The 22,789-nt window shown below is 54.0% G+C and overlaps 1 protein-coding gene across 1 annotated transcript in view; it reads left to right on the top strand.

Moving 5' to 3' along the window:
- Positions 1 to 22,789, top strand: part of CDH22 (cadherin 22) — a 70,147-nt gene that overhangs the window by 23,729 nt on the left and 23,629 nt on the right. The window contains exons 3-7 of the mRNA XM_038750380.1: positions 7,562 to 7,681; positions 9,430 to 9,594; positions 11,882 to 12,084; positions 13,242 to 13,495; positions 21,592 to 21,728. Coding sequence (XP_038606308.1) covers positions 7,562 to 7,681; positions 9,430 to 9,594; positions 11,882 to 12,084; positions 13,242 to 13,495; positions 21,592 to 21,728 — 879 coding nt within the window. The remainder of the gene's footprint in view (positions 1 to 7,561; positions 7,682 to 9,429; positions 9,595 to 11,881; positions 12,085 to 13,241; positions 13,496 to 21,591; positions 21,729 to 22,789) is intronic.

Genomic DNA, 22,789 nt, shown 5'->3' with positions numbered 1-22,789 from the left:
CCTCTTCCCCTTCCTCCTCACTCTTTTGCTCCTCCTCCTCCCCCTTCTTCTTCTTCCTCCTCCCTCTTTCCATCCTCCTCCCTCTTCCCCTCTTCCTCCTCCCCTTCTCCTCTTCTTCCTCCTCCTTCTCCCTCTCTTCCTCCTCCTCCTCACTCTTCTGCTCCTCCTCCTCCCTCTTTCCCACCTTCTCCCTCTTCCCCTCCTCCTCCTCCCCTTCTCCTCTTCTTCCTCCTCCCTCTCCTTCTCCTCCCATTCTCCTCTTCCTCCTCCTCCTCACTCTTCTGCTCCTCCTCCTCCCCTTCACCTTCTTCTTCCTCCTCCCTCTCTTCCTCCTCCTCACTCTGCTGCTCTTCTTCCTCTTCCCCTCTTCCTCCTCCCCTCCTCCTCTCCTTCTTCTCTTCCTCCTCCCTCTTCTCCACCTCCTCCCTCTCCTCCTCCTCTTCCTTCTCCCTCTCCTCCTCCTCCTCCAGTCACCTCCCTGCCCTTCCTCCCCACTGCCCATTCCTCTTTTCTCCTGCCTCTCCCTGTGCCTGCCCCCTGACCTCTGACCCCTGACCCGGGAGGTTGCGGGGAAGTGGGATGGCGCGAGGCCATGAGCTGAGTCCACCCTGTGGTCCCCGTCGCCTGTGGGGACACTTGGCAGCAGGCTGGGAGTCAGGAGGTCATGGGTTCTAATTCCGGCTCTGCCACCTGCCTGCCGTGTGACCTTGAGATGGTCATTGCATTCAAATCCCGGCTCCGCCACTTGTCAGCTGTGTAACTTTGGGCCAGTCGTTTCACTTCTCTGGGCCTCAGTTCCCTCATCTGGAAAATGGGGATGAAGACGGTGAGCCCCCCGTGGGACAACCTGATTACCTTGTAACCTCCCCAGCACTCAGAACAGTGCTTTGCTCCTAGTAAATGCTTAATAAATGCCATCATTATTATTATTCTCTGAGTCTCAGTGACCTCTTCTGTAAAATGGGGATGAAGACGGTGAGCCCCCCGTGGGACAACCTGATCACCTTGTAACCTCCCCAGCGCTTAGAGCTGTGCTTGGCACATAATAAGTGCTTAATAAATGCCATCATTATTATTATTTCACTTCTCCGGGCCTCAGTTCCCTCCTCTGGAAAATGGGGATTCAGTCTGGGAACCTCATGTGGGACAGGGACTGGGTACCCCCGACTAGCTCGTCTCCACCCCAGTGCTCAGTACAGTGCCTGGGACATAGTAAGCCCTTAATAAATACCACAATTATCAGAGAAGCACCGTGGCTTAGTGGCAAGCGCCTGGGGCTTGGGAGTCAGAAGATACGGGTTCTAATCCCGGCTCTGCCACTTGTCCGCTGCATGACCTTGGGCGAGTCACTTCACTTCTCCAGGCCTCAGTGATCTCATCTGGAAAATGGGGATGAAGACTGGGAGCCCCACGGGGGACAACCCGACGACCTTCTATCTCCAGGGCTTAGAACAGTGCTTGGCATATTGGAAGTGCTTGACAAATATTATTATTATTATTACTCCAGTGCTTAGAATGGTGCTTGGCACATTGTAAGCACTTAACAAATACCATCATTATTATTATTATTATTATTATTACTCCAGCACTTAGAATGGTGCTTGGCACATAGTAAGCGCTTAAAAAATATTATTATTATTATTATTATTATTATTATTATTATTATTATTATTATTACTCCAGTGCTTAGAATGGTGCTTGGCACATAGTAAGTGCTTAACAAATATTATTATTATTATTATTATTATTATTATTATTAATTACTCCAGCACTTAGAACGGTGCTTGGCACATTGTAAGCGCTTAACAAATACCATCATCATTATTATTATTGCTCCAGTGCTTAGAATGGTGCTTGGCACATAGTTAGCACTTAACAAATACCATCATCATTATTATTATTATTGCTCCAGCTCTTAGAATGGTACTTGGCACATAGTAAGTGCTTAACAAATACCATCATCATTATTATTATTACTCCAGCGCTGAGAATGGTGCTTGGCACATAGTAAGCGCTTAACAAATGCCATCATCATCATTATTATTATTATTACTCCAGTGCTTAGAACGGTGCTTGGCACATAGTAAGTGCTTAACAAATGCCATCATCATAATTATTATTATTACTCCAGTGCTTAGAATGGTGCTTGGCACGTTGTAAGCGCTTAACAAATAATACCATCATCATTATTATTATTATTACTCCAGCGCTTAGAATGGTGCTTGGCACATAGTAAGCGCTTAACAAAAACCATCATCATTATTATTATTATTACTCCAGTGCTTAGAACGGTGCTTGGCACATAGTAAGCGCTTAACAAATATCATTATTATTATTACTATTACTCCAACGCTTGGAACGGTGCTTGGCACATAGTAAGCGCTTAACAAATATCACTATTATTATTATTATTACTCCAGCGCTTAGAACGGTGCTTGGCACATAGTAAGCGCTTAACAAATATCATTATCATTATTATTATTACTCCAGCACTTAGAACGGTGCTTGGCACATAGTAAGCCCTTAACAATTATTATTATTATTATTATTATTATTATTATTATTATTATTATTATTATTATTATTATTATTATTACTCCAGCACTTAGAACGGTGCTTGGCACATAGTAAGCACTTAACAGATCTCACCTTTATTGTTTTTCTTGTTATTATTATTATCTCTGGCCTTCGGTCTTCCCACCTGTAAGGCCCAAAGAGCCAGCGAACGTTACTCAGTCGCAGGGTGGTGGGACGCTGGAGAGGGCTGGGGTTTGGTGTTTGCATCTCCCCAGTTCTTCTCTTCTAGATGTCTCTGTGTCTCTCCCCCCAACCCCCGATCTCTCAGCCTCCTGGGACCTCGTTATCTCCACATATGACACTGAGTGACCTGAAGACACTTATTATGTCTCCCGTCTTGGCAGCATTGAGCTAAAATAAATGTCAACAGGCGGATGCGAAACTCTGAGAACCGCCAACGCGTTCCTCCATCTCTTTGTCAGGACCCCGTCCGGTCTCCGGTCTGGGTGGTCCGGCTGTCTGTGGAGGAGGAGAGGGAGCTGGGGGAACCCGGAGGGGAGAGAGTGGGGTGGGGGGAGCCAGAAGGGAGAGAGCGGGGTGGGAAGAGAGCAGAATGGGGGAAGCCAGAAAGGAGAGAGCAGAATGGAGCAGCCAGAAAGGAGAAAGTTGGGTGGGGAGGCCTGAGAGGAGAGAGCAGAATGGGAGAGCCAGAGAGGAGAGAGCAAGGGGGAGGAGCCACAGGGAAGAGAGCAGAATGGGGGAGACAGAAAGGAGAGAGCAGAATGGGGGAGCCAGAAAGGAGAGAGCTGGGTGGGGAGGCCTGAGAGGAGAGAGAAGAATGGGGGACCCAGAAAGGAGACAGTTGGGTGGGGAGGCCTGAGAGGAGAGAGCTGGGTGGGGAGGCCTGAGAGGAGAGAGAAGAACGGGGGACCCAGAAAGGAGACAGTTGGGTGGGGAGGCCTGAGAGGAGAGAGCAGAATGGGGGAACCAAAGAGGAGAGAGTGAGGTGGGGGAACCTGAGAGGAGAGAGCAGAATGGGAGAGCCAGAGAGGAGAGAGCAAGGGGGTGGAGCCACAGGGAAGAGAGCAGAATGGGGGAGCCAGAAAGGAGAGAGCAGAATGGGGGAGCCAGAGGGGAGAGGGCAGAATGGGGGAACCAGAAAGGAGAGAGTTGGGTGGGGAGGCCTGAGAGGAGAGAGCAGAATAGGGGAGCAGGAGGGGAGAGAGCAGAATCGGGGAGCCAGAGGGGAGAGAGCAGAATGGGGGAGCCGGAAAGGAGAGAGCAGAATGGGGGAGCCAGAAAGGAGAAAATTGGGTGGGGAGGCCTGAGAGGAGAGAGCAAAATGGGGAAGCCAGAGGGGAGAGAGCAGAATGGGGGAGCCAGAGAGGAGAGAGTTGGGTAGGGAGGCCTGAGAGGAGAGAGCAAAATTGGGGAGCCGGAAGGGAAGAGAGCAGAATGGAGGAGCCAGAGAGGAGAAAGTTGGGTGGAGGAGCCAGAGGGAAGAGAGCAGAATTGGAGAGAAAGGAGAGAGTTGGGTGGGGAGGCCTGAGAGAAGAGAGCAGAATGGGGGAGCAGGGGAGGAGAGAGCAGAATGGGGGAGCCAGAAAGGAGAGAGTTGTTGGGTAGGGAGGCCTGAGACGAGAGAGCAGAATGGGGAAGCCAGAAGGGAAGAGAGCAGAATGGAGGAGCCAGAGAGGAGAAAGTTGGGTGGAGGAGCCAGAGGGAAGAGAGCAGAATTGGAGAGAAAGGAGAGAGTTGGGTGGGGAGGCCTGAGAGGAGAGAGCAGAATGGGGGAGCAGGGGAGGAGAGAGCAGAATGGGGGAGCCAGAAAGGAGAGAGTTGTTGGGTAGGGAGGCCTGAGACGAGAGAGCAGAATGGGGAAGCCAGAAAGGAGAGAGTTGGGTGGGGAGGCCTGAGAGGAGAGAGCAGAATGGGGGAGCAGGGGAGGAGAGATCAGAATGGGGGAGCCAGAAAGGAGAGAGTTGGGTGGGGAGGCCTGAGAGGAGAGAGCAGAATGGGGGAGCCAGAAGGGAGAGTGTGAGTTGGAGGAGCCAGAGGGAAGAAAGCAAAATTGAGGGAGCCAGAGAGGAGAAAGCAGAATAGGGGAGCCAGAGAAGAGAGAGAAGACTAGGGGAGCCAAAGAGGAGAGAGTGAGGTGGGGGAGTCTGTGAGGAGAGAGCACAATGGGGGAGCCAGAGGGGAGAGAGTGGGGTGGGAGAGCCTGAGAGGAGAGAGCAAAATTGGGGAGTCAAAGAGGAGAGAGTGGGGTGGGAGAGCCTGAGAGGAGAGAGCAAAATTGGGGGGTCAAAGAGGAGAGAGTGGGGTGGGAGAACTAGAGAAGAAAGAGCAGAATTGGGGAGCCAGAGAGGAGAGAGTGGGGTGGGAGAGCCTGAGAGGAGAGAGCAAAACTGGGGAGTCGAAGAGGAGAGAGTGGGGTGGGAGAGCCAGAGGGGAGAGAGCAAAATTGGGGAGTCGAAGAGGAGAAAGCGGGGTGGGAGAGCCAGAGGGGAGAGAGAAGGATGGGAGAGCCAGAGGGGACAGAGAAGGATGGGGGAGCTGGAATGCCAGAGAAGTTCCTTCCTTGGAGGTTAGAGGATGGTGGTGTCCGGGTCCCTGGGTCCACTGTGCGTACAAATAATAATAATAATAATAATAATAATAATAATAATAATAGTATAGGATGAAGAGCGTGAGCCCCCTGTGGGACAGGGACTGTGTCCAACCTGATTAGCTTGTATCCGCCCCAGCGTTTAGTACAGTGCTTGACCCTGAATAAGCGCTTAACAAATATCATCCTCATCATTATTATTATTATTATAAATGAATGCCATCATTATTATTTAGTACAGCGCTCAATAAATACCGATCAAAGAGGGGGAGACCAGTGTGGCCTCCGGGACTTGGGGCTGCGACCCCCCCAACGAAAACACCTCTCAGGCCGAGAGGCCTGGAGAGATCCAGGGTTCGCCCCAATTGTCCTGGGCCCCCCAACTTTGGTCCTTCTCCTGGTAATTCCCAGGCCAGGCCAGATCTCGAGCAGATGGACAGAAGGAGGGCCCGGCGTGGGGTTGGAAGAGGACGGACGGTTGGATGGGCTGAGATGGATGCCCGGGGGGCGGGAGAAGAGGGGCGTTAGAAGTTGGAAGGAGGTTGGGGGCAGGAGAGAAGGTAGAAGGAAGGGAAAAGAGATGGAGAGATGCGCTTGTAGAGAAGATCTACATGTGCTTTTCTCTAATCATGGAGAAATCAAACAGATAGACTTCGTCAGAGGAGCAAAGGAGGTAGGAAACTCTTCCGAGTCTCATTCAATCAAATAAATAAGTGGCATTTATCGAGCACCTATGGCACTGAGCTCTCGGCATCATTCGTTCTTTCAGCCGTATTTATTGAGTGCTTACTGCGTGCAGAGCACTGGACTAAGCGCTTGGAAAGTACAGTCTGGCAACAGAGACGATCCCTACCCAACAACGGGCTCACAGTCTAGGAGAGAGATGGACAACAAAACAGACTACAGTATTTATTAAGCGCTTACTATGTGCCCAGCACCGTTCTAAGCGCCGGGGTCATCAGGTTGTCCCCCGTGGGGCTCCCGGCTTCCATTACCATTTTCCGGATGATGGAACCAAGGTCTAGAGAAGCGAAGTGACCGATCCAAGGTCACCAAGTTGTCCCCCGTGGGGCTCCAGCCTTCATTACCATTATCCGGATGACGGGACCGAGGTCCAGGGAAGCGAAGTGACCGATCCAAGGTCACCAGGTTGTCTCCCGTGGGGCTCCCGGCTTTCATTACCATTATCCAGATGACGGAACCGAGGTCCAGACAAGCAAAATGACCGATCCAAGGTCACCAGTTTGTCCCCCGTGGGGCTCCGGCCTTCATTACCATTATCCGGATGACGGGATCGAGGTCCAGGGAAGTGAAGTGACCGATCCAAGGTCACCAGGTTGTCTCCCGTGGGGTTCCCGGCTTTCATTACCATTTTCTGGATGACGGAACCGAGGTTCACAGAAGCGAAGTGACCGATCCAAGGTCACCAGGTTGTCCTCCGTGGGGCTCCGGCCTTCATTACCATTATCCGGATGATGGAACCGAGGTCCAGAGAAGCGAAGTGACCGATCCAAGTTCACCAGGTTGTCCCCTGTGGGGCTCTGGGCCTTCATCACCATTTCCCAGATGAGGGAACCGAGGCCCAAAGAAGTGAAGCGATCGGCCCAAGGTCACCCGGCAGACGAGCTTGTCATGGGCGGATCCGCCCATCCGTCCGCCCTTCGGCTCCTCTGGCCTCTCCGTGGGCCTGTGGGCCTACTGGCCGGCCGCCTGTCTCCCCTTCCTCACTTCTGTCTCTCTTCCCATCTCCTCCGGCCTACCGTCTCGCCGTGTGCCCCTTGGTGTCTGCCGGCCAGCCCCACCTGCGGGAATCTGCCCCCCGGCCCCCCATCCGCCCACTCCCCCGGACTCCCGGCCCGGGGCAGCCCTCGCGTCCCGGACTCTGGTCCGTCCTGCCCAGCCCGAGATGTCAAATCCGAGCCACAGAGCCCAGAGACCGGTTTAACGAGGCGGCGGCCAAAATCGATACCTTAATTGCGGCCGTCTGATGGACTTTTATCCAATTTACCGGCTCTCCGGCCGCCTACGTGTTCTGCATCTGGGCCGGGGCCCCGTCTGGGGGCCGGGGGAGGGACGGAGGAGAGCCAGGACTCCCCCAGCCCAACCTTGGGGGACCCCTCTCCCCCCAACAAAGACCAACAGACCCCGGGGGGATCAGCTTGAATTGGAGGTAGGGAGTCGTGGGTTCTAATCCGGCTGGCTGGGTGACCTCTCGCTTGACCTCTCTGGGCCTCCGTGTTGCTGGTGACCTCTCTTGACTCACGTGACCTCTCTGGGCCTCGGTTTCGTCCTCCGTAAAATGGGGCTGAGACCACCCCACCGTCCCCATGCTCTCCCCAACCCCGTGGGGACCGGACGGGACGGGGGCTCGCTCCCAATGGGACGAGGGCGGGCGGGACTGATGGGACCCCGGGCCGGGCTGTCCGGCGGCCGCAGGCACCCCGGTGATGCAGGTGACCGCGTCGGACGCTGACGACCCTTCCTACGGCAGCAGCGCCCGTCTAGTCTACAGCCTCCCGGAGGAGGAGGGACTCTTCACCGTGGACGCGGACACGGGTGAGTGACCCCTGGGCCCGGGGACAGGGCGGACGCGGAGAGGCCTCGGCCTCCTCGCCGACCTCCCGGCCTCCCGTCTCTCCCCTCTCCGGTCCACGCTTCTCTCGGCCGCCCACGTCGTCTTCCTACACGACCGTCGGCGGGATTCTCCGAGCGTCCACTGTGTGCGCAGCACTGTGCGAAGCGCTTGGGAGAGTCCAGTGGAGCGGCGTCGGTGGCCACGTTCCCCGCCCACGAGGAGCCAGAAGTGTAGAGGACTCACTCCACGTCTCTCACACTCCTCGAGGACTTCCAGGGGTTGCCCACCCACCTTCACATCTCTATTCGCCCCACTGACCCCCGCCCCCTTGGCCCCCACAGGCATAATAATAATAATAATAATAATAATAATAATAATAATAATAAATTGGGGTATTTGTTAAGTGCTTACTAAGTGCCAAGCACTGTTCTAAGCACCGTGGTAGAGACAAGGTCATCGGGTTGTCCCCCGCGGGGCTCACGGCCTTCATCCCTCTTTGACAGTGCCCAGCGCTTAGAACAGTGCTTCACACATAGTAAGCGCTTAATCAATACTATTATTGTTATTATGAGGTCACTGAGGCCCAGAGAATAATAATAATAATAATAATGATGGCATTCACTAAGCGCTTACTATGTGCAAAGCACTGTTCTAAGCGCTGGGGAGGCTGCACTGTGATCAGGTTGTCCCACGGGGGGCTCACAGTCTTAATCCCCATTTGACAGATGAGGGAACTGAGGCACAGAGAAGTGAAGTGACTTGCCCAAAGTCACCCAGCTGACAGTTGGCAGAGCGGGGATTTGAACACGTGACTTCTGACTCCAAAGCCTGGGCTTTTCCCACTGAGCCACACTGCTTCTCTAATAACTGTGTAATAGTAAAAATAATGGTATTTGTTAAGCGCTTACTATGTGCCGAGCACTGTTTTAAGCACTGGGGCAGATACAGGGTCATCAGGTCGTCCCACGGGGGGCTCACAGTCTTCATCCCCATTTTCCAGATGAGGAAACTGAGGCCCGGAGAAGGGAAGCGACTTGCCGCATGTCACCCAGTAGACGGGTGGCGGAGCCGGGATTAGAACCCAGGACCTTCTGATTCCCAGGCCCCGGGCCCTAATAATAATAACAATCATAATAATGGTATTTGTGAAGCGCTTACTATGTGCCGAGCACCGTTCTAAGCGCCGGGGCAGATACAAGGTGATCGCGTTGTCCCCCATGGGGCTCATGGTCTTCATCCCCATTTGACAGAGGAGGGAACTGAGGCCCGGAGAATAATACTAATAATGATGGCATTTATTAAGCACTTACTACATGCAAAGCACTGTTCTGAGCGCTGGGGAGGTTACAAGGTGATCAGGTTGTCCCACGGCGGGCTCACGGTCTTCATCCCCACTTTACAGATGAGGTCACTGAGGCGCAGAGAATAATAATAATAATAATGATGGCGTTTGTTAAGCACTGACTACGTGCCAAGCACTGTTCTAAGCACTGGGGGATGCAAGGTGGTCAGGTTGTCCCACGTGGGGCTCACGGTCTCCATCCCCATTTTACAGATGAGGTAATTGAGGCGCAGAGAAGTGAAGTGACTCTCCCAAAGTCACACAGCGGAGCTGGGATTTGAACCCATGACCTCTGACTCCCAAGCTCGTCCACCCCTTGACCTCCGACCCCCCCGGCTCCCACGGGCCCGCTCCGCCGCTTGACCCTTGACCCCTCCGCCCCGACAGGCATGATCCGCACGGCCGCCGAACTGGACCGGGAGACGCGGGACCGGTACGAACTGGTGGTCAGGGCCACGGACATGGCCGGCCAGCTCGGGGGGCTCTCGGGCTCCACCACCGTCACCGTCGTTGTCACCGACGTCGATGACAATCCGCCCCGCTTCCCCCACAGTAAGATCCCCCCCCTACGCACACTCCCGTCCCCGTCCCGCACCCTTCGCCCCGAGTAGGGGGGCCGGGGCAGAGACGTCTCGGGGTAGACTGGGTCGGGTGGGGGTCCCGGGACGCTTCAGGGGGGGGTCTCTCCATCGGATGGGACAGAGACGTCTCGGGTAAGGCCGGGCCAGGGTCCTGGGTCTCTTGGGGGTCTCTCTGTGGGATGGGCCAGAGTCCCAGATCTCTCGGGGGTCTCTCTGTGGGACGGGCCAGAGACGTCTCGGGGTAGGCCGGGCCGGGCGGGGGTTCCAGATCTCTCAGGGGTCTCTCCATGCGACGGGCCAGAGACGTCTCGGGGTAGGCCGGGCCGGGGTCCCGGGTCTCTCGGGGGTCTCTCCATGGGATGGGCCAGAGACATCTCGGGTAAGGCCGGGCCGGGGTCCCGGGTCTCTCGCGGGTCTCTCCGTGGGACGGGCCAGAGATGTCTCGGGGTAGGCTGGGCCAGGCCAGGGTCCTGGGTGTCTCGGTGGTCTCTCCGTGGGATGGGCCAGAGTCCCAGGTCTCTCGGGGGTCTCTCTGTGGGACAAGGCCAGAGGCGTCTCGGGGTAGGCCGGGGGTCCCGGGTCTCTCGGGGGTCTCTCCGTGGGATGGGCCAGAGACATCTCGGGTAAGGCCGGGCCAGGGCCCCGGGTCTCTCAGGGGTCTCTCCCTGGGACGGGCCAGAGACATCTCGGGGTATGCCGGGCCAGGCCAGGGTCCTGGGTCTCTCGGTGGTCTCTCCGTGGGATGGGCCAGAGTCCCAGGTCTCTCGGGGGTCTCTCTGTGGGACAGGCCAGAGACGTCTCAGGGTAGGCCGGGCCGGGCTGGGGTCCTGGGTCTCTCGGTGGTCTCTCCGTGGGATGGGCCAGAGACATCTCGGGGTAGGCCGGACCAGGGTCCCAGGTCTCTCGGGGGTCTCTCCGTGGGACGAGCCAGAGATGTCTCGGGGTAGGCCGGGCTGGGCGGAGGTCCCGGGTCTCTCAGGGGTCTCTCCTTGGGACAGGCCAGAGACGTCTCAGGGTGGGCCAGACCAGGGTCCCAGGTCTCTCGGGGGTCTCTCCGTGGGACGGGCCAGAGACGTCTCGGGGTAGGCCGGGCTGGGGTCCCGGGTCTCTCAGGGGTCTCTCTGTGGGACAGGCCAGAGACGTTTAGGGGTAGGCCGGGCCAGGGTCCCAGGTCTCTCGGGGGTCTCTCAGGTCTCTCGGGGGTCTCTCCTTGGGACGGGCCAGAGACGTCTCGGGGTAGGCCGGGCCAGGGTCCCAGGTCTCTCGGGGGTCTCTCCGTGGGACGGGCCAGAGACATCTCGGGGTAGGCCGGACGGGGGTCCCGGGTCTCTCGGGGATCTCTCTGTGGGACGGACCAGAGACATCTCAGGGTAGGCTGGGCCGAGAGGGGATTCTGGGTCTCTCAAGGATCATTCTGTGGGATAATAATAATAATGATGGTATCTATTAATCAATCAATCCATCAATCGTATTTATTGAGCGCTTACTGTGTGCAGAGCACTGTACTAAGCGCTTGGGAAGTACAAAATGGCAACATATAGAGACAGTCCCTACCCAACAGTGGGCTCACGGTCTAAAAGGGGGAGACAGAGAACAAAACCAAACATCTATTAAGCGCTTACTATGTGCCAAGCACTGTTCTAAGCACCTGTGGAGATGCAAGGTGATCGGGTTGTCCCCCCGTGGGGCTCCCGGTCTTCTTCATCCCCCATTTTCCAGATGAGGTCACTGAGGCCCAGAGAAGTGAAGCGACTTGCCGAAAGTCACCCAGCAGACAAGTGGCTGAGGCGGGATTAGAACCCGCATCCTTGGCTCCCAAGCCCCGGGATCTTAATAATAATAATAATAATAATGGCATTTGTTAAGCGCTTACTATGTGCAAAGCACTGTTCTAAGTGCCGGGGGGATGCAAGGTGATGAGGTTGTCCCCCATGGGGCTCACAGTCTTCATCCCCATTTGACAGATGAGGTCACTGAGGCTCAGAGAATTTAAGCGACTTGCCCAGGGTCACACAGCAGACACAGTGCTTTGCACATAGTAAGCGCTGAATAAGTGCTATCGTTCCGTGGGGGAGCCGGGATTAGAAGCCGTGACCTCTGACCCCCAAGCCGGGGCTCTTTCGCTGCTTCTGGGTCTGGGGCGGGACAGGGGGGAGTGCCTCGGGGGTCTCTCGGGGGTCTCGGGCGGGACTGGGTGGGGGTCCCGGGCCTCCCCGTGACTCGGTGGGCCGGTGAGCGGACGCCCCGGTGGTCTCCAGAGCTCTACCAGTTCAGCGTGGCGGAGTCGGCGCCCGTGGGCACCATCGTGGGCCGCGTCAAGGCCGAGGACCCCGACGCCGGAGCCAACACCCAGGTCACCTACTGGGTCCGCCCCCGCCCCGGCCTCGACCACCCCCCGGCTGCCTCCTTCTCCGTCCGCACCGACAGCGACAGCCAGGAGGCCGTCATCCTCGTCCGCGAGGTGCCGGGAGGCCCGATACGTCGCGGAGGGAGGCAGGGAGGCCGGAGGGGTGGGGGGAAGGCTGGTGATGGAGAGGGAGGGAGGGAGGCTGGAGGGCGGGGGGAGGCTGGTGACGGGGAAGGGGAAGGGAGGAGGCTGGAGATAAGGAGGGAGGGAGGCTGGAGGGCGGGGGGAGGCTGGTGATGAGTGGAGGCCGGTGATAAGGAGGGAGGGAGGCTGGAAGGTGGATGGAGGCTGGTGAGGGGGGGAGGCAGGGAGGCTGGAGAATGGGTGGAGGCCGGTGACAGGGAGGCTGATGGGCAGGTGGTGGAGGCTGGTGACCTGGGGGAAGGGAAGGAGGCTGGAGGAGGAGTGGAGGCTGGTGACAGGGCCGGTGGGAGAGAGGCCAACAGGCGGGTGGAGGCTGATGACAAGGGGGGAGGGAAGGAGGCTGGAGATAAGGAGGGAGGGAGGGAGGCTGGTGGTGGGTGGAGGACGGTGACCTAGGGGGGAGGGAATGAGGCTGGTGATAAGGAGGGAGGCTGGAGGGCCGGTGGAGGCTGCTTACAAGGGGGAGGCAGGGAGGCTGGAGGACGGGGGGAGGCCGGTGACAGGGCCGGGGGAGGGAGGCTGGAAGGCGAGGGGAGGCAGGGAGGCCGGCGATGGGAGGAGGCCGGTGACAAGGGGGGAGGCAGGGAGGCCGGCGATGGGAGGAGGCCGGTGACAGGGGGGAGGCAGGGAGGCCGGCGATGGGTGGAGACTGGTGACAGGAGGGAGGCAGGGAGGCTGGAGGACGGGTGGAGGCCGGTGACAGGGGGAAGGTAGGGAGGCCAGTGATGGGTGGAGGCCGGTGACGGGGGAGGCAGGGAGGCTGGGGGACGGGTGGAGGCCGGTGACAGGGCCGGGGGAGGGAGGGAGGCTGGCGACAAGAGAGGAGGGAGGCTGGATGGCGGGGGGAGGCAGGGAGGCCGGGGATGGGTGGAGGCCGGTGACCTCAGGGGGAGGGAATGAGGCCGGTGATAAAGAGGGAGGCTGGAGGGCGGGTGGAGGCCGGTGACGGTGGGGAGGCAGGGAGGCCGGGGATGGGTGGAGGCCGGTGAGCGGGCAGGAGGCCCCCCGTGGTCCCCGGCCGTCCGTCCAGGGTCCAGCGTCCCCCTTTGCCCCCGGTGGCCCCTTAGCCCCTGGACTTCGAGGCGGAGGCGTCGCACACGCTGGTGCTGGAGGCGACGAGCAAGCCTGCCGGCGGGCGGGCCTGGGCCCCGGGGCCCGGCGGGGAGCGGGCCGTGGTCCGGGTCACCGTCACCGACGTGGACGAGCCGCCCGAGTTCCGGGCTCCGGAGGGGCCGCTGGAGGTGGCCGAGGATGCCCGGGTGGGCTCCTTGGTGGCCACCGTCACCGCCCACGACCCCGACGCCGCCAACAGCCCCATACGGTGAGAGCGGGACAAGGGACAAGGGACAAGGGACAAGGGACAAGGGACGTGGGATGGTCCTCTCCCTGGATTCCCTCCTCCTCTCCCTCATTCCTTCAATCGTATTTATTGAGCGCTTACTGTGTGCAGAGCACTGGACTAAGCGCTTGGGAAGTCCAAGCTGGCAACATCTAGAGACGGTCCCTACCCAACAGCCGGCTCACAGTCTAGAAGTCTCCCTGTATCCTTTATCTTCCTTCTCCTCCTCTCCCTGGATTTCCATCTTCCCTCCTTCTCTCCCTCATTCATTCAATCATATTTATTGAGCGCTTACTGTGTGCAGAGCGCTGTAGTAAGCGCTTGGGAAGTCCAAGTTGGCAACATAGAGAGACGGTCCCTACCCAACAGCAGGCCCACAGTCTAGAAGTCTCCCTGTATCATCATCATCATCATCATCAATCGTATTTATTGAGCGCTTACTGTGTGCAGAGCACTGTACTAAGCGCTTGTGAAGTCCAAGTTGGCAACATCTAGAGATGGTCCCTACCCAACAGCGGGCTCACAGTCTAGAAGTCTCCCTGTATCCTTTATCCTCCCTCTGCCCTCCTCCTTCTCCTCCTCTCCCTGGATTCCCATCTCCCCTCCTCCTCTACCTCATTCATTCAATCGTATTTATTGAGCGCTTACTGTGTGCAGAGCACTGGACTAAGCGCTTGGGAAGTCCAAGTTGGCAACATAGAGAGACGGTCCCTACCCGACAGCCGGCTCACAGTCTAGAAGTCTCCCTGTATCCTTTATCTTCCTTCTCCTCCTCTCCCTGGATTCCCATCTTCCCTCCTCCTCTCCCTCATCCATTCAATCGTATTTATTGAGCGCTTCCTGTGTGCAGAGCACTGGACTAAGCGCTTGGGAAGTCCTACTTGACAACATCTAGAGACGGTCCCTACCCAACAGCGGGCCCACAGTCTAGAAGTCTCCCTGTATCATCATCATCATCATCATCATCATCATCATCATCAATCGTATTTATTGAGCGCTTACTGTGTGCAGAGCACTGGACTAAGCGCTTGGGAAGTCCAAGCTGGCAACATCGAGAGACGGTCCCTACCCAACAGCAGGCTCACAGTCTAGAAGTCTCCCTGTATCCTTTATCTTCCCTCTGCCCTCCTCTTCCTTCTCCTCCCCCTGTATTTCCATCTCCCCTCCTCCTCTCCCTGTATCCTTCATCTTCCCTCTGCCCTCCTCCTTCTCCTCCCCCTGGATTTCCTTCTTCCCTCCTCTTCTCCCTGTATCCTTTATCTTCCCCCTGCCCTCCTCCTTCTCCTCCCCCTGGATTTCCATCTTCCTTCCTCCTCTCCCTATATCCTTCATCTTCCCTCTGCCCTCCTCCTTCTCCTCCTCCTCCTCCTCTCCCTGGATTTCCGTCTTCCCTCCTCCTCTCCCTGTATCCTTCATCTTCCCTCTGCTCTCCTCCTCCTCCTCCTCTCTCTGGATTTCCATCTTCCCTCCTCTCCTTGTATCCTTCATCTTCCTTCCTCCTTCTCCTCCTCTCCCTGGATTTCCATCTTCCCTCCTCCTCCTCCTCTCCCTGTATCCTTCATCTTCCCTCTGCCCTCCTCCTCTCCCTCCTCCTCTCCCTGAATTTCCATCTTCCCTCCTCCACTCCCTGTATCCTTCAACTTCCCTCTGCCCTCCTCCTTCTCCTCTTCCTCCTCCTCCTCTCCCTGTATCTTCGTCTTCCCTCCTTCTCCTCCTCTCCCTGTAACTCAGTCTTTCCTCCTTCTCCTCTCCCTGTATCTTCATCTTTTCTCCTCCTCCTCTCCCTGTATCCTTCATCTTCCCTCTGCCCTCCTCCTCTTCCTCCTCCTCTCCCTGGATCTCCATCTTCCCTCCTCCTCTCCCTGTATCCTTCATAATCATAATAATAATGATGATGGCGTTTATTAAGCGCTTATTATGTGCAAAGCACTGTTCTAAGCGCTGGATAGTAATGGCATTTATTAAGCGCTTACTATATGCAAAGCACCGTTCTAATCACTGGGGAGGTTACAAGGTGATCAGGTGGTCCCACGGGGGGCTCACAGTCTTCGTCCCCATTTTACAGATGAGGTCACTGAGACACAGAGAAGGTAAGTGACTTGCCCAAAGTCACACAGCTGACAAGTGGCAGAGCCGGAGTTTGAACCCATGACCTCTGACTCTAAAGCCCGGGCTCTTGCCACTGAGCCACGTAATAATAATTTTCTTCCCTCTGCTCTCCTCCTCCTCCTCCTCTCCCTGGATTTCCATCTCCCCTCCTCCTTTCCCTGTATCCTTCATCTTCCCTCTGCCCTCCTCCTCCTCCTCCTCTCTCTGTATCTCCATCTTCCCTTCTCCTCCTCCTCTTCCTGTACCCTTCATCTTCCCTCTGTCCTCCTCCTTCTCCTCTTCCTCCTCCTCTCCCTGTATCTTCGTCTTCCCTCCTTCTCCTCCTCCTCCTCTCCCTGTAATCAATCAATCAATCATATTTGTAACTCTTCTCTCTTCCTCTTCTCCCTGTATCTTCCTCTTTCCTCCTCCTCTCCCTGTATCCTTCATCTTCCCTCTGCCCTCCTCCTCCTCCTCTCCCTGGATTTCCATCTTCCCTCCTCCTCTCCCTGTATCCTTCATCTCCCCTCTGCCCTCCTCCTCTTCCTCCTCCTCTCCCTGTATCTCCATCTTCCCTTCTCCTCTTCCTCTCCCTGTATCCTTCATCTTCCCTCTGCCCTCCTCCTTCTCCTCTTTCTCCTCCTCTCCCTGTATCTTCACCTCTCCTCCTCCTCTCCCTGTATCCTTCATCTTCCCTCTGCCCTCCTCCTCCTCCTCTCCCGGTGTCCTTCATCTTCCTTCTGCCCTTCTCCTCCTCCTCTCCCTGGATTTCCATCTTCCCTCCTCTTCTCCTGTATCCTTCATCTCCCCTCTGTTCTCCTTCTCTTCCTCCCCCTCTCCCTGTATTTCCATCTTCTCTCTTCCTCCTCCTTCTCTCCCTTTATCTGCATCTTCTCTCTGCCCTCTTCCTGCTCCTCCTCTTCCTCCTTCTCTCCCTGTATCATCATCTTCCTTCCTCCTCCTCCTCCTCTCCTTGGATGTCCGTCTTCCACCTGCCCTCTTCCTCCTTCTCCTCTTCCTCCTCTCCCTGTATCTCCATCTTCCTTCCTTCCCCTCCCCTCCTCTCCCTTTATCTCCGTTTTCCCTCTGCCCTCTTCCTGCTTCTCCTCCTCCTCCTTCTCTTCCTGTATCTCCATCTTTCTGCTCCTCCTCCTCCTCTTCTCCCTATATTTCCATCTTCCTTCCTCCTCCTCCTCCTGTTCCTCTTCCTGTATCTCCAGCTTCCCTCTTCCTCCTCTCTTCCCTGTATCTCCATCTTCCCTCATTCTCCTCCTCCTCTCCCTGAATATCCATCTTCCCTCTTGCTCCTCCTCTTCCTTCTTCTCTCCCTGTATCTCTCTCTGCCCCCCACCTCCTTCTCTTCCTCCTCCTCTTCCTCCTCCTCTTCTCCCTGTATCTCTATCTTCCCTCCTCCTCTTCTTCCTCTCCCTGCATCTCCGCCTTCCCTCCTCCCCTCCCCTTCCTCCTTCTCTCCCTGTATCCTTCATCTTCCCTCTTCCTCCTCCTCCTTTCCCTCCTCTCCCTGTATCCCCATCTTCCCTCCTCCTCCTCCTCTTCCTCTTCCTCTCCCTGCATCTCCATCTTCCCTCCTCCCCCTCCCCTTCCTCCTCCTTTCCCTGTATCTCCATCTTCCCTCATCCTCCTCCTCTTCCTGTGTCTCCATCTTCCCTCCTCCTCCTTCTCTCCCTGTATCTCCATCTTCCCTCCTCCTCCTTCTCTTCCTCCCCCTCCTCTTCTCCTTGTGACCCAGGCCTCATCCCATCATCCCATCATCTCCCTCTCCTTTTCCATAGTGCCTAGCTGTTCCCTCTTGTTGAGGACTGGGTATTTTCTGGCTGGGAGAGGAGGGCTCAGGGGTGGCGGGGACAGCCACACGGAAAGATTTTTCCAGGCAGCAGTGAGGGGCAGCGTGGCTTAGCGGAAAGAGCCCGGGCCCGGGAGTCAGGAGGACCTGGATTCTGATTCCAGCTCCGCCACATTCCTGCTGTCAGCCTGGAGCAAGTCCCTTCACATCTGGGCCTCAGTTCCCTCATCTGGAAAATGGGGATTCAATCCCCGTCCTCCCTCCGATTTAGACCGTGAGCCCCATATCAGATTCATTCATTCCTTCATTCTTATTTATTGAGCGCTTACTGCGTGCAGAAAACTTTACTGAGCACCCGGGGGAGTATTATTATTCTTTTCAAGCGCCGTTTCTGATTCACAGTGACTCTTACTGAGCACCTGGGGGAGTATTACTATTATTTTCAAGCGCCATTTCCGATTCATAGTGACTCTTACTGAGCAGCCAGGGGAGTATTATTATTATTTTCAAGCACCGTTTCCGACTCATAGCGACTCTAGGGATACATTTGCTCCAGAATATCCCATCTTCTGCCGTGAGCCCCAAGGGGGACACCCGATGACCCCAGCGCTTCAAACAGTGCTCGCCACACAGTAAGCGCTCAACAAATACCATCATCACTGTGATCATTATGATCCACAACCCTTCTAGCGGTTGGTAAGGCCTCTGTCCATCTCGCTGCCTCTTCCACGTTTTCCCTGGATTTTTCCAAGCCTTCGTGTCTCTGGCAGAGGATAATAATTATGATGATGGTATTTGTTAAGCACTTACTATTCATTCAAATGTATTTATTGAGTGCTTACTGTGTGCAGAGCACTGTAGCACTGTTCTAAGCGCTGGAGCACTGAGCATTCCTGAAGACGCGTCCAAAACAGCCTCATTTCAATCGAGTCATTTGGCCTCCCCAAGGCCGCTTTGGCTCATTTGCTCCAAAATCCATTTGTTCGTTTAATCCGATAAACAGAGGCATTCCCCGCCCGCGACGAGTTAACAGTCTAGAGTTTCCAGGAGCGGGGGGCCGGGGGCCACAACTGGGCTGGGGAATCAGAGGTCATGGGTTCTAATCCCGCCTCCACCACCTATCAGCTGACTTTGGGCGAGTCACTTCACTTCTCTAGGCCTCAATTCCCTCCTCTGTAAAATGGGGATGAAGACCGTGAGCCCCCCGTGGGACAACCCGATGACCTTGTATCTCCCCCGGTGCTTCGAACGGTGCTTGGCACATAGTAAGCGCTTAACAAATGCATCATCATTATTATTATTATCTGTAAAATGGGGATTGTTATTATTATTATTATCTCCACGGATGCACGTGGCTCCATGGAAAGAGCCCGGGCTTTGGAGTCAGAGGTCGTGGCTTCAAATCTCGGCTCCGCCACTTGTCAGCTGGGTGACTTTGGGTGAGTCACTTCACTTCTCTGGGCCTCAGTTCCCTCACCTGTCAAATGGGGATGAAGACTGGGAGCCCCCCGTGGGACAACCCGATCACCTTGTAACCTTAAAGAAGCTGCGTAGCTCAGTGGAAAGAGCCCGGGCTTTGGAGTCAGAGGTCGTGGGTTCAAATCCCGGCTCTGCCGATTGTCAGCTGGGTGACTTTGGGCACTTGCCCAAGGTCACACAGCTGACGGGATTAGAACTCATGACCTGTATATATGTTTGTACGTATTTATTTATTTATTTTATTTATACATATTTCCTCCCCCTCTCCATCCTCCCCGCCTTACCTCCTTCTCTTCCCCACAGCACCTATGCAGATGTATGTATGTTTGTAGGTATTTATTACTCTATTTATTTATTTATTTTATTTATACATATTTCCTCCCCCTTTCCATCCCCGCCGCCTTATCTCCTTCCCTTCCCCACAGCACCTGTATAGATGGATATATGTTTGAATGGATTTATTACTCTATTTATTTATTTTATTCGTGCATATTTCCTCCCCCTCTCCGTCTCCCCCGCCTTACCTCCTTCCCTTCCCCACAGCACCTGTACAGATGTATGTATGTTTGTACGGATTTATTACTCTATTTATTTATTTATTTTATTTATACTTATTTCCTCCCCCCTCCATCTCCCCCACCTTACCTCCTTCCCTTCCCCGCAGCACCTGTACAAATGTATGTATGTTTGTACGTATTTATTACTCTATTTATTTATTTTATTTGTGCATATTTCCTCCCCCCTCCATCCCCCATGCCTTACCTCCTTCCCTTCCCCACAGCACCTGTATAGATGTATATATGTTTGTACGGATTTATTACTCCATTTATTTATTTATTTTATTTGTACATATTTCCTTCCCCTCTCCATCCCCCCCGCCTTACCTCCTTCCCTTCCCCACAGCACCTGTATAAATGTATATATGTTTGTACGGATTTATTACTCTATTTATTTATTTTATTTGTGCATATTTCCTCCCCCTCTCCATCCCCCCTGCCTTACCTCCTTCCCTTCCCCACAGCACCTGTATATATGTATATATGTTTATTCATATTTATTACTCTATTTATTTATTTATTTTGCTTGTATATATCTTTTCTATTTATTTTATTTTGTTAATATGTTTGGTTTTGTTCTCGGTCTCCCCCTAATAGACTGTGAGCCCACTGTTGGGTAGGGACCGTCTCTAGATGTTGCCGACTTGGACTTCCCAAGCGCTTAGTACAGTGCTCTGCGCACAGTAAGCGCTCAATAAATACGATTGATTGATTGTATCTTCCCCTCGTCCCCATCTCCATCCCCCCGTCTTACCTCCTTCCCTTCCCCACAGCACCTGTATATATGTATATATGTTTGTTCATATTTATTACTCTATTTATTTATTTATTTTGCTTGTATATATCTTTTCTATTTATTTTATTTTGTTAATATGTTTGGTTTTGTTCTCGGTCTCCCCCTTCTAGACTGTGAGCCCACTGTTGGGTAGGGACCGTCTCTAGATGTTGCCGACTTGGACTTCCCAAGCGCTTAGTACAGTGCTCTGCACACAGTAAGCGCTCAATAAATACGTTTGATTGATTGTATCTCCCCCTCGTCCCCATCTCCATCCCCCCCGTCTTACCTCCTTCCCTTCGCCACCGCACCTGTATATATGTTTGTACATATTTATTACTCTATTAATTAATTAATTTATTTTGCTTGTACATATCTATTCTATTAATTTTATTCTGTTAATATGTTTGGTTTTGTTTTCTGTCTCCCCCTTCTAGCCTGTGAGCCCACTGTTGGGTAGGGACCGTCTCTAGATGTTGCCAACGTGGACTTCCCAAGCGCTTAGTCCAGTGCTCTGTGCACAGTAAGCGCTCAATAAATACGATTGAATGAATGAATGTATGTTTGATATAATAATAATAGTAATGATGACATTTATTAAGCGCTTACTACATGCAAAGCACTGTTCTAAGCGCTGGGAGGGTTCAGCGTGGTTCAGTGGAAAGAGCCCGGGCTTTGGAGTCTGAGGTCATGGGTTCAAATCCCGACTCTGCCAACTGTCAGCTGGGTGACTTCGGGCGAGTCACTTCACTTCTCTGGGCCTCAGTTACCTCATCTGGAAAATGGGGATTAACACTGTGAGCCCCCCTGTGGGACAACCTGATTACCTTGTAGAAGCAGCGTGGCTCAGTGGAAAGAGCCCCGGGTTCGGAGTCTGAGGTCATGGGTTCAAATCCCGGCTCCTCCAATTGTCAGCTGGGTGACTTTGGGCAAGCCGCTTCACTTCTCTGGGCCTCAGTGACCTCATCTGGAAAATGGGAGTGAAGAGTGTGAGCCCCCTGTGGGACAACGTGATCATCTTGTAACCGCCCCAGCGCTTAGAACAGTGCTTTGCACATAGGAAGCGCTTAATAAATGCCATTATTATTATTATTGTAACCTCCCCAGGGCTTAGAACAGTGCTTTGCACATAGTAAGCGCTTAATAAATGTCATTATTATCATTATTATTATTACTGTAACCTCCCCAGGGCCTAGAACAGTGCTTTGCACATAGTAAGCGCTTAATAAATGTCATTATTATCATTATTATTATTATTGTAACCTCCCCAGGGCCTAGAACAGTGCTTTGCACATAGTAAGTGCTTAACAAATACCATCATCATTGTTATTATCCTTTCATTCAGTGGTATTTATTGAGCACTTACTGTGTGCAGATACTCCATCGACCCGGCTTCGGACTTGGAGCGGATTTTCGCCATCGACGCCTACACAGGAGCCGTGGTGACCGGGAAGGGGCTGGACCGGGAGCAGGCCGGTTGGTACAACATCACCGTTTTGGCCATGGAAGCAGGTGAGCTGGCCACCGGGCCCGGTGGGGTGTCCTTCCCAAGCGCTTAGTACAGTGCTCTGCGCCCAGTAAGCGCTCAATCAATACGACGGAACTGTAGCATTCGTTAGAACAGCGCTTGGCAGATGGCTAATCGGGTTGGACACAGTACACATCCCATATAATAATAATAATGATGATGATGGCATTTATTAAGCGCTTACTATGTGCAAAGCACTGTTCTAAACGCTGGGGAGGTTACCAGGTGACCAGAAGGCCTTCCCAGACTGAGCCCCCTCCTACCTCTCCCCCTCGTCCCCCTCTCCATCACCCCATCTTACCTCCTTCCCTTCCCCACAGCACCTGTATATATGGATATATGTTTGTACATATATATTACTCTATTATTATAGAGTAATTATAGAGTTACTCTATTATTACTCTATTTATTTTACTTGTACATATCTATTCTATTTATTTTATTTTCTTAATATGTTTGGTTTTGTTCTCTGTCTCCCCCTTCTAGACTGTGAGCCCGCTGTTGGGTAGGGACCGTCTCTATATGTTGCCAACTTGGACTTCCCAAGCGCTTAGTACAGTGCTCTGCACCCAGTAAGCGCTCAATAAATACGATTGAATGAATGAATGTTGCCAACTTGGAATTCCCAAGCGCTTAGTCCAGTGCTCTGCACCCAGTAAGCGCTCAATAAATACGATTGATTGATTGATTGATTCCTCTCCCCTTTGTCCCCCGCTCCATCCCCCCGTCTTACCTCCTTCCCTTCCCCACAGCACCTGTATATATGTATATATGTTTGTACAGATTTATTACTCTATTTATTTATTTATTTTACTTGTACATATCTATTCTATTTATTTTATTTTCTTAATATGTTGCCAACTTGGACTTCCCAAGCGCTTAGTACAGTGCTCTGCACCCAGTAAGCGCTCAATAAATACGATTGGTTGATTGATTCCTCTCCCCCTCGTCCCCCTCTCCATCCCCCCTGCCTTACCTCCTTCCCTTCCCCACAGCACCTGAATATATGGATATAGGTTTGTACATATTTATTACTCTATTTATT

The sequence above is a fragment of the Tachyglossus aculeatus genome, chromosome 8 (genome assembly GCF_015852505.1).
Source record: "Tachyglossus aculeatus isolate mTacAcu1 chromosome 8, mTacAcu1.pri, whole genome shotgun sequence".
NCBI classification, from domain to species: domain Eukaryota; kingdom Metazoa; phylum Chordata; class Mammalia; order Monotremata; family Tachyglossidae; genus Tachyglossus; species Tachyglossus aculeatus.
The sequence above is the reverse complement of the archived record's forward strand: the minus strand, read 5'-3'. Positions and strand labels throughout refer to the sequence as shown.